The sequence below is a fragment of the Poeciliopsis prolifica genome, unplaced genomic scaffold (genome assembly GCF_027474105.1).
Source record: "Poeciliopsis prolifica strain line A6 unplaced genomic scaffold, Auburn_PproV2 SCAFFOLD023, whole genome shotgun sequence".
Lineage (NCBI taxonomy): Eukaryota > Metazoa > Chordata > Actinopteri > Cyprinodontiformes > Poeciliidae > Poeciliopsis > Poeciliopsis prolifica.
The window spans coordinates 3,326,991-3,342,855 of NW_026562398.1; the positions used below are offsets into that span (position 1 = coordinate 3,326,991).

General features: G+C 38.8%; 2 protein-coding genes across 6 annotated transcripts in view; one reads left to right on the plus strand and one right to left on the minus strand.

The window, feature by feature from the left end:
- Positions 1-7,723, minus strand: part of LOC129370442 (protein bicaudal D homolog 2-like) — a 41,512-nt gene extending 33,789 nt beyond the window's left edge. For all 5 annotated transcript variants that reach the window (XM_055046453.1, XM_055046451.1, XM_055046450.1 and 2 more), the window contains exon 1: positions 7,487-7,723. In XM_055046453.1, coding sequence (XP_054902428.1) covers positions 7,487-7,723 — 237 coding nt within the window. The remainder of the gene's footprint in view (positions 1-7,486) is intronic.
- Positions 7,724-7,992: 269 nt separating this feature from the next.
- Positions 7,993-15,853, plus strand: ptpdc1b (protein tyrosine phosphatase domain containing 1b). The gene is made up of 11 exons (XM_055046454.1): positions 7,993-8,096; positions 10,190-10,406; positions 10,752-10,833; positions 11,945-12,110; positions 12,735-12,815; positions 12,927-13,045; positions 13,532-13,669; positions 13,760-14,748; positions 15,191-15,373; positions 15,462-15,572; positions 15,665-15,853. The coding sequence occupies exons 3-11, from the start codon at positions 10,788-10,790 to the stop codon at positions 15,797-15,799; spliced, it is 1,968 nt and encodes a 655-aa protein (XP_054902429.1). The 5' UTR covers positions 7,993-8,096; positions 10,190-10,406; positions 10,752-10,787; the 3' UTR covers positions 15,800-15,853.
- The last annotated feature ends 12 nt before the right edge of the window (positions 15,854-15,865 follow it).

Consider the following 15,865-nt stretch of genomic DNA (forward strand, 5'->3'; position numbering starts at 1 on the left):
ACAGTGCTTCAGAAGATCTGGGATCTGGTTAAATTACTTTACTTAACACAGAAAACACCACTCAATAAGTCAGAATATAAATACGATGACTAGGCAAGAGTAGATGGAGGACACACCAAAATGTAATAATATCATCAAAAGGGAACATCTGTGTACAGTTTCATCTTATCGGCTGCTTCAAATTAGAGGACAGCGCAAGATTTGGAAGCAGAATATGCAAACAAAACTCCTGTTTAGTGGTGGGGCCATATGGGTGGAGCGCATCAAAAGCCTCAGACCTGAGGGTGGGGTGGGGCACAAGCCATCTGTCCATAAGAACCAACCTCAAGTTTATTTATTTAATGCATGCGCAAGAAGCCTGCGCCAGCATTTTTTGATGTTTTGTTCCTTCAGCAATACTTTACTATACAATTTAAAACACACACTTTGGCAGCTGTTTTTAAAATGGTCTTCACATTAAAACAAGATCCATACATATTTCTAATTTTGTGAAATTGTGGGGGAGAGTTTCACCTTGAAGCTAGCAAGAGTTGGACATTTTTAAAATGAGAACACAGAAGTTCACAAGCAATTAATGAAATTAATTTTTAGAGTTAAGTAATGGACTTAAACTATAAAACTTTATTGGGATGAAGGGATGGAGACAAGTGTAAAGGGAGAGAAAGGGGATTATTCATTGACAGACATTTGAGTTGACATTTGATTTAATTCAGAACAAAACAGGAGAAAAAAAAGTTAGATAATTCCTTTGGAGAAAAAGAATTCTCACTTTATCATTCCTTGGTATTGTAAATTAAACCAAAAAACAAAAACAAAAAAAACAACTGCTTTCATTTAAACAAAAACTAGGGTGAGACGCATAATGAAGAGACTTGCTTAATGAACCAGATGTGGTCACTTCCCACACAACACTGAAAAAAATATCCGGACTGATAAAGGGTCATATTTCATATACTTCCTCTATGTTAAAAAAAGGAGCCTTCACGTGTAAACAGGATGCCGAGCTGGGCGCAGGGGAGACCAGCTTCCACTTATTTTCAATAGAAGGAAGAAGAACGATTTGATGGAGAATCAAGCAAAAGACCTTGCGACTGAGATAAGACTCAATCAGACAAAGATGCAAACAAGCATCGGACGGCCTTTACATGTTTCTTATGAGGGTGCCATTATGTCAATGATGTTGCTTAGACTCTGCAGCGAAGCAGATAAGGAAAGTCTGTTGATACAAGCCCCAGACAAAACCTTTGGGCACTATTTAAAGAGGGATGCAGAAAAGTTTACCTAAAAAATAAGGGATGATCATCATTAGTTTGTGGAGCTACTCATGGGAGTTTAAGGGTGAGCAAGTGTTATGTGAGACAGTTCTCTCTCTGTCACTGTCAGAAAACTGTTTAGAGGAAGGAAAACAGGAGTCTGACCTTTGACTGAGTAAATCATGTTGTACTACATAAGCCATACAGCCACTGCCATGACCTCATGCCTGCTTTTAGCCTGGATTCCTGCCTTATCCACTTCAAGTCTTTACTAAATGGATTACAGTAACAGAATCATGACCCTCCAAGGCTGCTATACATGTATGTCTGACTTTATTCAAAACCTCATTCAAACTTCAAAAAATACATTATTCTAAAACAGAAATTTGGTTCTGACACAGTATTATTTTAAGCATGTCAGTATGGAGGCACAGTGGAATAACTTCCTTGCTATTGAAGGCCTGAAAACAATTTAGCGTGATGTAAAAGTAATTCATTATTTATAGAGTCCCTGAAATTCTTGGTCCATACATTAATGGTATGGAATAAAATTTAGAGCCTTAAATTTTAGATTTCAAAAACTTCTTAAAGAAGAGATTGGCCAAACATAACCCCCTCCATCCAGGGCACTCAAAAAGTTGCATTTATAAAATTATGAAACTTTTGTTTGTAACTATGCTTCTGAAAATTACTTTATTCAAAAAATTACATTGTTAACAGACATTGATAAGTAACTTCTTCAGTTGAACTCAAATAATCCACAGAAGAAAGGACCAGTGAATGTGAAGTATTCATGTATATTTTCTTTAAAAAATAATAAAAATAAAAACAAATAAAAAAAAAACCTTGACATATCTACTGAGATTTAAAAACAAAAACCTAAGTAAACCACCAAAAGCAGCTCAAATAATGCATTCAATGAGATCTGAAATACTCGCTAATGTTTCAGGGTTACAGTATTTACTCAAACAGAGGTCAAGGGTGAACTTGACCTCTGTTTGAACTGTGGATGGGTGCTGGTGGTATTCTCTTCATCTGAGTGGATGACAAAAGCTTTTAAAATGATTCTGGATTATGGCTGGGCCATTTCACCTAAACTGTGCAGCAAATTTTTCATTACCATTCACCATATGTCTATGTAAGTGGACTGTAAACCATGAGGATGGACAGGAAATCACTTTATATAAACATTAACTACGTTTTTTTGCTTTTCTGAAATGCAGAGTAGAGTTTACACATCCAATAGGTGTGGTGATCACTGCAGTATTGGCTAGTATACCAGAAGTAGGCCTTAGCTTAGAGCCTCTCAGCAGCCTTTTCCCAAAAAGCATGTAGCTGCTAATAAGTGTGGTTGGGCCTAACAGACTCCCAGACTGCTGTAAGCCCTGCACATAGCGGCTGGGATTCATCCTCTTATGTCCAGAGGGAAGGGGATTTGGGACTTTATTTAGTGCCATTTAGAAAAGATTACCCCTTAACTGCAGCCTTGCTCTCTGGCAAAATAAAATCATGGATAAAAAGGGCAGATCAGGCTGCCCAAAACAATGTTGGAAGCTTTGTTCTGGTTGAAGAAATAATAATGGGGGACAGATATTAAGGCCCAGAAAGAAAAAAATATATATTGAAATCAGGAGTTCTGAAAGTTTTGGGGATGGTTGGTTTGTAAAGTCCAAACAGAGAAGTGAAAAACAGAATTGAAAAGACAGTGAGTCTTTTCAATTGACTTCACAATTCCACAGAAGAACATTGGCTTTATTTATACCACTTCAAACAAATACCAGATACTTTTGTGTCCTTGTATTTTCCACTGACATCTAATCACCATCCAAAGCATTTAACATCAGAGATAGAGTTCAGACTCAGAGATTTTTGTTAGGGAACACTGGGATTCTTATCCTTTAAAGGTTTCCCATTTCAAAAGGGACTAAAGAAGACAACCCTTTTAAATGTAGCCACAATGGAATGACTTTCAATATTCTTTTTGTTATACACAGTCCTCTCATTTCACCAAGCCATTTCTACATCTGTGACACTACTTAACCTCAATAGGCTACAGGCAGAGTCACAAAGGCTCTAGGCCTGCCTTTGGTTCATGACTTTTCGTGTTTCTCTGGTTGACCTCAACACTGCATTGTACAGCTGCCGCCTTACTGATTGGACACCAGAACTGGAAGGGAGTTTAGAAGAAAAGACAGACAGGCTGTGTGGGTCTCAGACATACAATGCTGAAGGCTTTTGTTTAAAAATGGAGACAGTAGGCTGAATAGAACCAGGAGCAGAGAACAAGTAAATAAGAAACGAAAACTGTGGCACACATAATAGCCGTTCTGTCTTCGGGGAGAAGATGACGTCTTCGTGGTCACAGTGTTCATCTCATGAGATTCACAGTTAACAAAAAAATCCCCCTAAGTCACAGCTGCATGTATGTCCTTCTGAACTGCATTAGAGCACAGACATGTGGTTGGACATGTGTGGAGGCAAAAATAAGGTGAAATGACTAAAAACTGAGAGGCCACCACCGAATGCTGCTCTTAGACCTTTGGTTCAGTAGACAATGTTTCCACTACTGAGCAACATCTCAGTCAGCTGCCAAAATATCTTAATTTGGTATTTTAAGTACTTCAAATTGATATTCAATGTATTCATATCCTTTAAACATTGTTTTTTAAAATAAAATGCTGTGTTCCCATGCATCCAGTCTAACTGATTTTGTACTACAGTAGTACCTTTAGCTACAGAAAGGGAAAGTGATTTCTTTCACTTCTGTCTATGTAAAAAGAGATCAAGCTCTGTCAGTTTTCCCAACATATTATTTTACATGTAGGCCAAGGTGAATTTTGCTTTCATCTGACTTAAATCTCTCATCTTCCCTTCTTTCAACAATTTCATCCTTAATGCCTATTTTCCATAAAGTCCAGATTTATGGAGAAGATGACTAGTGGTTCTCTTATCAACAGATTCTTCCATCAGAGATGTGACTTTCTGGAGTTCCTCCCAAGTTAGCATGGGTCTCTTGGTGGCTTCCTCTGATTATTACTTTTCTTGTCCAGCCTGTAATTGGATAGACACCCATGTATTTGTAAATTTGCAATGCTGGCATGCTCTTTTCCTTTTCATAATGGTGCATGCTACAACTTCATCCACGACCCTCTAAAGTGTTTCTGGGTCTTTGTGATTTCTTTCAGTGGATTATATTTAGAGTTATCATTGGAAAGAGTGTGCTGAACACATCGGCCCACCACACTTTTCAGATTTCTATTTAAAATAAGAATTAAAATTATTCAAGGGGTGCTTATATTTCTGGAAAGAACAGCAACACCTAAGCTTTTCATTGTTCCTGCGTCCAATAAGTAGCACTGGATTAAGGTTTGTAATGAGTATAAAACAGGAGGGGGATCACTTTACTGGAGTACTGCAGTGGGTGTGCAGTACAAAGCCACAGGGGGTGACATCACATGCAGCCAAGCAACTGCAGAGCTTTAGAGGAAGCAAGAAATTAAGAAAAGAAGTGGTGGGATCGATGTATGTAAGCAGCATATTCCCAATGTCAGCAAAAACACCAATGTTATGGACTATGTTAAGTAAAAAAAAAAAAAAAAAAAAAAAACTATAAAACCATCAGAGATCATCCTGACTGAATATGTGATGCAACATGTTTGCCTCATCTGTGTTACTTGCATTCAATTTCCCCCTAAGTCTTTGCTTAATCCTTCAGCCTTTACCTACAAACACTCTCACACTGCAGCACCTGCTGAAGAAGCAGAATGGCAGCTCAAATTAAACCACTAGGACGGGTGTTACTAGGCAACAGCAATGCACAGCGTTTCTCCATCTTCCTGCCACAGGAGTTGCATGAAGAGGTGGCGGGTGTGGTACATGAGCACAAGAGCAATGTGGCCCGGAGGCTGAAAACTGGCTATTCATCAGAACTTTACCCTTGTCCTAGTGATTTCTGGTGGTTTTATCTGCAAAGAAGTAGAGTGGCATGTTGGCATTTGTAAAGCAGTACCAACTCTGACAATCCTGAATGATTTACTTTGTGCATGCCAGCAAGCGAGGGAAAAGGTTTACAGTCGCTTGATGGGATTGGGTGTTAAGCAACTCATTAAGTCTTCCAGAGAAAGGAGCAGTCACTTCCAGACATTGTTGTTGTCTGTGTAAATAGTACAGCTGAAGACAACCTTACAGACAGCAACACCTTCACATAAAACATGGAGATAAAGAAACTGGAATATTTCCAATTTGAAGCTTTGGACAGAAATCCAGCAATGATGTTGAACATTTCCATGGTGTTTTTATCTTTCACAACTTGATACTTTGCTCAGCAGTGCAGAGGAAGTGTTGGGGGGTGTTTGAAGAATATGTTTGTGGTTCTCCTGCAATAGCATCATGTCTGCCCTTCATAACTGAACTGAGGGGCAGAGCTAGGGAAATATCTCCACCCATTGCAACTGGAGCCAGTAGCAAAAGAGAGAGAGAAAAAAAATCTGTCACTTAGCAAACAACTGATTTCATTAACCACATGCAGGAGGCTGAGCTCCCATATGAGACATTATGATGACAGAGAAGAGAAGGAAAAAACTGAACTTCTGGCACAAACATCAATATTTACAGATGCAGAAGTTAGCTATGAAATGGAATAACTGGATGGACAGACAAAATAATGAACAGCTGGACAGCGATATTTTTTTTTTACAATTCGTTTCCAAACAAACTTTGTGATGTTTTATAAATATTCATTTAGTGTATTTCTAAATAAAAGAAAAAAAAATACAAGCATCAGTTATAACCATTTAGACAATTTCTCACTGGCGTCTTCTATCCAGAAATTTTTGTTGCCGTTCCTCTGCAACGTAGTGAGACCTTCTCACAAAAAAGAATCATGGGAAAATTGTGCAGCAGCTGAGGCAGCCCAAACACCACCTCCCCTCTCTTTTTTACAAACCTCTCTAGAGAGATGGCCACCGGAAGACTGAGAAAAGCAGCAGGAATATGGGGCTGTAAGACATTCCTTTAAGCCTCAAAAAAAAAAACTCAAAGAGACAAGGAACAAATTTCTGGCAAAAAAAACCCCACCATGAAGTAAGTTTTGGTTGCTGTTCTGACTGAAAAGACACAGGAGAATGAGTAAATCAGAGGAGGATATGAGCAACCATGAGCAAGCCAGTGATTCAAAATTCAAAATTCTCATAAACTGTGACACGAGATCCACATTTGAGAGCAGCACACTTCTCCCTGTCTCAATTGCAACCCAGTGACTAACTGCTGCTGCAAGAAGAAAACTGCAAGCAGCATGATCCGATAGAGGGGGAATAAGTTCAACTATTGTCCGGGAAGAAACAGACACATCCTTTATCAGGCTCTCAGGGCCGTTTTTAACCACGCCGCTCAGCATTCTTTCCATTCCCAAAGGCTTGTAACTCTTCTGTCGTCAGCTGTAGGCTGTTCACATGTGAGCGGGAAGGTTCAAAATTCAAACCTGCTCCCGCCCTTCTCAACCCAGCCAGAATTTCTTGTTTCCACGGGCTGAGTGAGCTCAGAAGACAACCTGACGAGCTTTAAAACCGACATCCTGAACCTTAAAATGTGTTGGATACAAAATGAGGACATCCAAAAATACAGGAAAATAACATTAACACCGAAGAAGTTCTGGTTTTGTATCTTAAACGCTCCACAAAACACAAAGCAATAAAATCTTAAGCGTGGGCTAGTACGATACCCTTAGTTAGTAATATTTTTGAACATGTTCAACTTTTCAAATCTTGGTATACCTTTTCACCTGTAACTGTGCCACATTCCCCAGATCACTGCATTTGACAGTGATCTCATCAGTGCACTTAGCAAATCCACTAATGATAATTAAAGAGCAAGCAGGTTGTGGAAACATACCGCCTTATCTGTGAGAAAGATCTGAAGACAAGGAGCTCCATAAATAAATAAAGGTTGCAGTGCAGTGGGGACTCCCTGGGCTTGAAGGGGAAGTTGTGGGGGGAGGTGGAAAGGGGAAGGCTGGCTCCAGTAGAAGCATCCCTACCTCCCTTTACAGTTTTGACCGTGCAGAATGATTCTGATGCATGTTCCAATGTGATATCTCTGTTTGCGCACAAGTGTATAACATGAAACTGCCACAATCAACAACAACAACAAAAATTGGGTTAAAATGCTTTTAGAATGTCTGGTTAATAAACCCGGAGTCATGTGATGATTTGAATTTGTTTTTTTTAATGTTCTACCTCTTTCAGTTGGTCCAGCTCCTGCCTGACAGCCTCGTACTCGACCTCCAGGTCGTCATACTGCTGCTTGAGTTGTTGCTTCTCCTCCAGCACCACCAGCCCGTACTCCGCCGCCTGGATCTTCTCGCTGGTCGTCTCGCTCAGCTCCCGGGAAAGACGCTCGACTTCTGCCCGCAGCCACACCGGCCCGGCCTCCAGCAGCATAGCTTCAGCGTATCCCCGCTCCTCCGAGGACATGGTCTCTTATCTTGCAACGTGCGCCAGCTGATGTGCGACGGGGAGACGTAGGGGCGGCGTAACCTTGAAGAAAGAAGCAGCGACTGCTCAAATTCGCCTGTATTTAAATTGCATGGTTAATATCTCTGCGTTTCTTGGTGCTGGTCCAGCTTCTTTGGTCATGTAGTTGCTTAATTGTCTCCGTATTTTCTTCTGCCGGCTTTTCTGTTATCTCTTAGAAACGCTCCATCGTGTTGCGCTGAGGCTTCCCCTCACCTCTCCACCGGCTTGTCGAAGTGATTCAGCCGGAGTCACTGGACCGAACTGCCAACGCAGGAGCGGGAGGACGCAACTCGTGCTTCCTGCTTTCAGAATAAGAGCGCACTCGGCTAAAGTAGGCAATCAGACAGTACTTAAGAAAGACTTCAACTATAAATACAAATTCATGTCTAAATAAACCACTATTAAAACACTAGCTTAATGAAATATATGTATACTGTTTTTATAGTTTATAATCTTGCAAAAACAGCGTAACTTATGTGTTTTATTTTGAAAACGAAATCTTTCCTTTTCTGGTACTTCAACTAGCTTGTTGTCGGTTTGCCGAAATCAGACGCAGACGCAATCAGCTGGGAAAGACTTTCTCCTGCCTTCTAGCAGAGCGTCTCGGGAATTGTAGTTCTTGCGGTGATAGAAGTAATATGACTGCAACGCAACGTGAACTCATGTCCCACAAGGCCTTGGAGACCTGCTTATGTGGAGCGCGGAAATCTTCATACAAATCCTCTTGCTGTCGCAGAAATAGAACGAGCAGATTGGCTCCTTAGAAGTGGACAGATGCATATCTGCCGCCATCTGTTGGAGAGTCCTTTTCTATTTCAAAATGAATCTAGTGGGAAATTATGGAGGCCCAATAATGATACAGTTCAATAATTGAAAAAACAAAATGCATTCACCAAAGGTTAAGACAGTTCATCAAGAAAGTAATGGTGACATTTCAAGCAAGGTTAGGTTGTAAAACAATTTCAATACTTTGAACATCTCTGGTGAGCTGCTGAATCAGTCTTCTGAAAAAAGGATGAATTGCCACAACAGACTTAAGAAAACATTACTATTGACCTAATCTCGTTGGCGAGGCAAAAGAGAGCCTTAATTAAAGAAACATCTGAGATGCTAATCTTATCCTGGAGCAGCTCCAGACATAAAATTTGTTGACACAAAATCTATTCGTCTCTATAAACTTGACCTGTATGGAAGATAGGCAAAAACAAATCCGCTACTGTAAGGAAGTCATAAGAAAGCTTGTGGAAGAACATGCTCTCGTCAAATGAGATCAAAATCAAACTTCATGGTTCACATATTTGTATAGCTTGTTATATTGAAAAAGCTATACATCACCATAAAAGTATTAAGCCCTATGATCACAAAATCATTATGAGAGAATTCTTTTGTCCAGGGAAACTGTTTTCTATGAGTTTGAGCTATTTTGCAAAGAATCTGCAGAGATATTTTTTTTGTGGATATCCAAAGCTGTTAGAGATACACCCCACGTATTGTGAAAAAAAAATTAAAAGGATGCAAAATTTTTCTTTCACCTTACAGTTCTGCCCATCTTTGTGTTGGTCAGTCAGATACTAATACTAAGATCCATTAACATTTGTTGTAATATGAAGAAGTCTTGATAAGGTACATACTCTTGAAAAGGTAAATGTAAATTATTTTTTTGTGTAAGTATGTCTGGAAAAAGGTGCTAGGGTATTCTTTAAATCTCCAAACTGACTTAAGGTTTTAACATACTAAAATTCTTGTTATTTTGTCATTAAGAAGAAACATGTTTCATATCGAAATGCAAATGTGTACAGGTCTGATTTTTTCCCTCATTGTTATAAAATGTTCAGCAGAATTTTGAACTTGGATGAGGATTATTGGCTTTGAGATCTCAAAATGCTTTACTTAGTAAACTGATCTCTTTGCAATCACCTGAAGCTAACCTGCTTTATTAAGGTGAAAGGTAAGCTAATGAGATTTGATCTGTGTGCTACATCACTAGGATGACACGATTTGTACATTGCAATTGGCAGATCAGCTTTAGTGTGCTGATATGGGAAATTTTCAGACCTTTCTATCATGTCTATTATTATTGCTATGTTCATTAAATAATATGCATTTATCTGATTAAATAATTTAAGAATCTAATGTATCGACCATTTAGCTTGGTAACAAAAGAGGATGCAAAATGTAAGCAAGCCCATTAAAAATGTAAATGTGACATTTTTCCTGAAGAGTGGGAACATTTTGCTTTAACTTGATCTAATGAGATTAGTGGTCTAATCTGGGAGGAGTCAAAAATAGGTTCAGAATGTCCTCATAGGATCAGAGAGACACACAGAACCTGTGGATAGTGCTAAGCAAAATTGACAAAATGCCTGCAGTCTCTCCACACTCTGCAGTTGATTTGATCTCTTGATCTGTCATGGCTTTTTACAGAGGAGTTCGAATCTATAGCTTCACTTGTGCTGCATCGTCTCTCGACATAGAGATAATCTGAAGGCAATGAGGCCACAAGATTGACTTCTTAGAGAGCAACGTGGGAAGGACAACGTCAAAGCTCTGAGGAATTATGTCAGAAATGGCGACAACTGGAGCACTGGATAGTTTTCCTTCTGATGTTGGAGCCACTGGCAGCTCCTCTCAAGTTCTAAAGGTAAATATTTTCTTGTATTTTTTAAAATTTTGATCTGATTTTCTGTTTGTTGTGTTAAGACTTAATATTTTTCCCAGCTATTGGTTTGAGAATTATGGCCACTTTTAGCTTAAAATGCAACACCAGTATACTTGAGAGTTAGATACTGATAAAAGAATGCTAGCAGCCTAACACTGGAGTTCAGCCAATTAGTTTTATTGTTTTACACATTTTCTGACTTATACACAGAGAATGCTGTGAAAATGATCTCTTCTTGTATTGCACAAGTGCAATTTTAACAGCATTTGTTGTATGTAAATCAGAAAGTGTGCTAAGTAATATAACAAAGTTCATTTGGATTTCCAGGCTCTGCTATGACAATCAGTCTGTGTGAATGTTCGCATGGCATTCTATGGAAGATTGGGAGGAGAATCTCTGATGGAATACAGTAAGTAAGGATAATTAAAACTTGAAAACATACCAGCCAATGACTCCTGTGATAAGAGCACAGGTAAAGATCTGTGCTCTTATCACAGCAAAATATTCCAATTAAATGAAATAGAAAATACTAGAGTAGCAGCTATGTACATTGGATATACATTGGGTTAGTATTGACCCAATGTATTGGGCAGTTGGCCAATTTACTTTTGATTGTCTCTAAACAATGATGAAAATGTCAAACATGGAAAAATGTAAAGATCAAATGCATAAAAACTGAAAAACGGTCACTTTTATGTAGCTGAATTTAAATCCATCTGAAATGACATATTTTTGCATCCTAAAGTGGCAGAGATTAGATTTGCTGTGAATTAGCTCTGCATAGCTAAACTGGATTGAACTGAGTATTTTTTTCAGTCATCTTGTTCCTTGATCCACTTTGTCTTATAATCTCTTTGTTTTCTGTTCAATTGAAAACTACTTCCTCTATCATCGAACCTGACAATGTGGATTAATTTTAGCTAAAGAAAAAAAAAAGTTTACATAAATGAGTTTATACCAGTTAAAAGGGACATATGGGGATCAGCCAAAATTAGAATCATCTCTTTAATCGTCAAACCAAAGCAGAAATCTGTGTCAGTCACTAAATGCTTGATTAGTGCATCTCTTGCTATTTTTACTGTAATGCCCTGGTGACGAACTTGCACAGCCAGAGCAAGGATTAGAGAATCCTCACCACTGATGACCTTAATTATTAAGTACCACAACTGTTATCAAAGTGGTTCTAAAATTATTTTCAAGACAAGTATTACCTCTATAAATACATATTTTTTTCTAAGCACACTGACAGAGCTTTGACTTTTTCAGTATGTTTTGTGTGATGTTTTTTAGAAGATCAAGATCAATAAAACAGAGAATTCATATATATATATATATATATATATATATATATATATATATATATATATATATATATATATATATATATATATATATATATATATATATATATATATATATATATATATATATATATATATATATAGACATTGACCATTTCTAACTTGATTTGAACATATCTGGTTTAAACTGATTTCTCTCTTTTTCTTCCACCCTGACAGTAAAAGCCCCCAAAGCAAAATACACATTCATAGGAGAAGCAATACGAGGCGTCTTTCCCCCACATATGCAATGTTCAATTGGCTGTCGAGGGAAAGACTGCAAGTATGATAACCCGAACTACTGGAGCGAGGACAAACAAGCAATAAGAGGCCTCTATTCATCCTGGTACACGTATATGTTATGACTTACTGTATCAGTAGAAAGTATTTGCTCCCTAATGGATATCTTTTGTCTTTGCTTTGTTGCTCCACTGTTTCAGATCATCAAACTAATTTTAATGTTAGACAAAGATGACCTGGGTAAATACAGATGATCAAAGCCATTGATTTATGGCTTCGAGTTTAAGAATGTTTTAAACATTTCATTGTCAGATGATGATGTAATTTACTAATGGGAAAAAAAAAGTAGACACACATCGTCCTATTTGTAGAATTTAAGAAATGAAGATGAGTGAACCAACACTCAACTACAGCAATATTACAAGCAAGTCTTATTCAAAGCACTTGATTGCAGTTGCTGACCATCAAAACCATTTATTAGTTTTATATGAACATTACTCTTTTACATGGGACCTGGTTGATTTGGATAGATTTAGCCCTTTAATGAAAGAAGTTGATCAAACTTCAGAATGGTAATCTTTGTGTTTAGTGATCTGAAATGTCATTGTGTCAGCACCATGACTTTTTTTTGTTGATTAAATAAAATATATTTGATGAACGAAGAAAAGTTTGAATTTATAGGTACCTGTGCATACAGTTGCTGACAGTTTTGTTCTTTTGCTTGTTTCAGGGTTACCGACCATCTTCTTGCTATGTCTAGACCTTCAACAGAGATCATTAAGAAGTATCACATTATTGATCAGTTCATAAGGTAGTCACGTCATTAATTTATGGCTTTGAATATAAGAATGTTTTAAATGAAGCATGGAAGAAATGAGAACAGTGGCCTGGGCTGTGGTCTGTTTTTGTTCTTGTGCTGAAGGAATGGAATCAAAACAGTGATCAACCTGCAGTTACCTGGAGAACATGCAAGCTGTGGAAATCCTCTGGAACCAGAAAGTGGATTTTCATACCGCCCTGAAGTGTTCATGGAAAACAACAGTATGTACTTTTGCAGGAATTTTGAAATATACAGTTCTGGAAAAAAATTAAGAGACCACTTAAAACGATCAGTTTCTCAGATTTTACTTTTTTATAGGTATATGAGAGTGTATATAGAAATAACAATTTTGTGTTTTTAAGGAGAAATACTGCTATAGCATTGTGTTAGTCTGTGAAATATTCCTTCTCTTTTAAGTCTAGTTGTGAGAAGAATGTTTAATGCAAAAAATAGCAACAGGAAGTTGAAAGTCTGCCTACAGTGGGCTCAAAAACAATGAAGATTCAATTATTATGAAGATCATTAATGGATTCTATGCTCTCTTCAGACCAAAATAGAAAAATGTTTTCCAGATTTAAGTTGTGGTTACAAAACATGTAGTCTCAAAACGAGGGACTTTGTTAGTCAGAATATTTTCTCTTTAAGATGTTTTCAGTCATGAATATATAATGTTAAAATGAGGAATGCAATGCATGTTGCCATTTCAGTTTATTTCTACAATTATGGCTGGCAAGATTATGGAGTGACCAACCTTACCGCCATTCTGGACATGGTCAAGGTCATGGCCTTTGCAGTGCAGGAAGGAAAGGTAGCAGTCCACTGCCATGCTGGACTTGGCAGAACAGGTAGGTTTGTTGAACAGAATTTATTTCATATTGTGATTTTTCACATGCAGATTAGTACAGTGTGCTAAAGTTTTCCTGATCTCACTCCAGGGGTTCTCTTGGCATGTTTCTTGGCCTACGCAACCAGGATGACTGCAAACCAGGCTATTTTGTACGTTCGTGCCAAACGGCCCAATTCCATCCAAACCCGGAGTCAGCTGCAATGCGTCAGAGAGTTTGTCCAGTTTCTTGCCCCTTTAAGAATTGTTTTCTCCCATGCCAAGCCTCACTCCCAACCTGTGACCCTGTCCCAGTACCTTAACCGTCAGAGACGCATTCTGCATGGCATTGAGAGAAAGCAACTGAAGCACTTACCCAAGATTATACATCTAGTGTGTGGGCTCTTGGTGGACATTGCAGAAAACCGGCAGGTGATTGAGGAAGACATTCTTGAAGCCCCTGATATTCAGGAAATTGAAATGACTCTCAGTCTCATTGAAAAGATGGGGTCTGAATTATCTGCAAAGGAACCCCGCTTGCCCGGTTCACCCACCTTACCCAGGCATTTCCACGAGCCTCCCATCTTTTACCACCGCAAAAGTCTGAGCTATAGTGAGTCTGACTTGAGACGATTGGGCTCACAGTTAAACCTTCTCACACAACCCCTGACCTCTGTGTCCAAATCAGAGACAACTCTCCCCTCATGCCACAAGCAAGGCCAGAACATCAACACGTCTGATGTTTCCCACAGTTCGACAGGATCACTCTGGCAAATTAAGAATGAGGAAAGCCAGAAGGATGGAACGATTGTGGTGAAGAAACTGACAAGGAAAACTATGCATCGTAGCGAATCGGTGGGAAATGAGAAGCCAACTAAAAAGGGCAGCATGTTGTCCAGGTGGAAGGCAGAACAGAGAGAGGAGCTAGTAATGAATGGGGTAAAGTCTAAAGATAATGATGAGCAATCAGCACTTCCCTTCATCACACTGCAGTCTGAGCTGTCTCTGGAGGCCAGGAGGCTGCTGGTGGCCCAGGCACTGGCAGTGGACCTTTTTCTTGAAGGAGACGAGGAGCATAAGTCTAAAGTATTGGCCTGGCAGGTAACTGACTTACCATGCTGAAGTTTGTTAGATATACAATACTATAACAGAAAACACATTTGTAATTGTAAACCTATTCCTATTCCTTTGACTTTTCTACATTTTGTTAAATGTATGCATTTAACAAAATGCTACTGCAGTCTCCAGTGTTTTACAGCTTCTACAGGTTTTCTCTGAGGATTGTCATGTCCTCAGAGAACTATGCAGAGCTTTCATCAGCTCTGCATAGTTTCTCTGTACCTGATGCAATCACCATTTTCTTTTGAAAATTATGCATTCTTTTCCTCCACTTCACAATTAACACAATGTGGAGAAACTTAGAATGATTCTCCACAAAGATGCCCACTAACCCGGGCATCTTTGGTGTAAAATTCATTACACCAAAGATGCATTCAAACCTGCAATGTTGCAGGAGCTAATGTTAGTGTTGAAATGTGTGCAGGAGGACATGAATCAAGGTAGCGCATGGGAGAGACTTTGCACGGAGCGGGATCCGTTCATCCTGACTGGATTAATGTGGTCGTGGCTGGAGCAGCTTAAAGAGCCAATCATCTCTATCAAAGATGCCAAAGCCCTGACTCCACGCAACACAGATGCTAAAACTGCCCTCAACAAACTGGAACAGGTAAGAGGCTATTCTGAACTTCTGACCTACAGACATAACAGGAAAAAAAAAATATTTTAAGTTAAACCTTTGTGCCATTTCTTGTCAGGCGCCCAAGGAAACAGTTACATGCATACTGAACTGCATGGCTCATATGATGACTATATCAGAGGAGGTTGAAACAGCTTTTCTGAATAGAGCGATCAAGGCATTCACCTGGGTAAGAAAGCATGACTCCTGACAATCTGGGACCACAAGGGTATTGTTTCACCAAGTGTTGTTTATCTTCATGTTGAATGTTGATTTTAACAGATCAACATTAATTCAACGGAAGAGGGCAAGCTGTACAAGAATATGGCGGCAGTCCTGAGATGTGTTCTTCTGGATCTAAGATCTACGGCTGTGGAGGAGGAGGAAAGAGCCAAACCTGCGCTCCCTCCAGCATGACTCAGCTTATGGTCTTACTGTAAATGAAATACATACTTATGTGCCTTGTGACAATTTTTTTTGTTT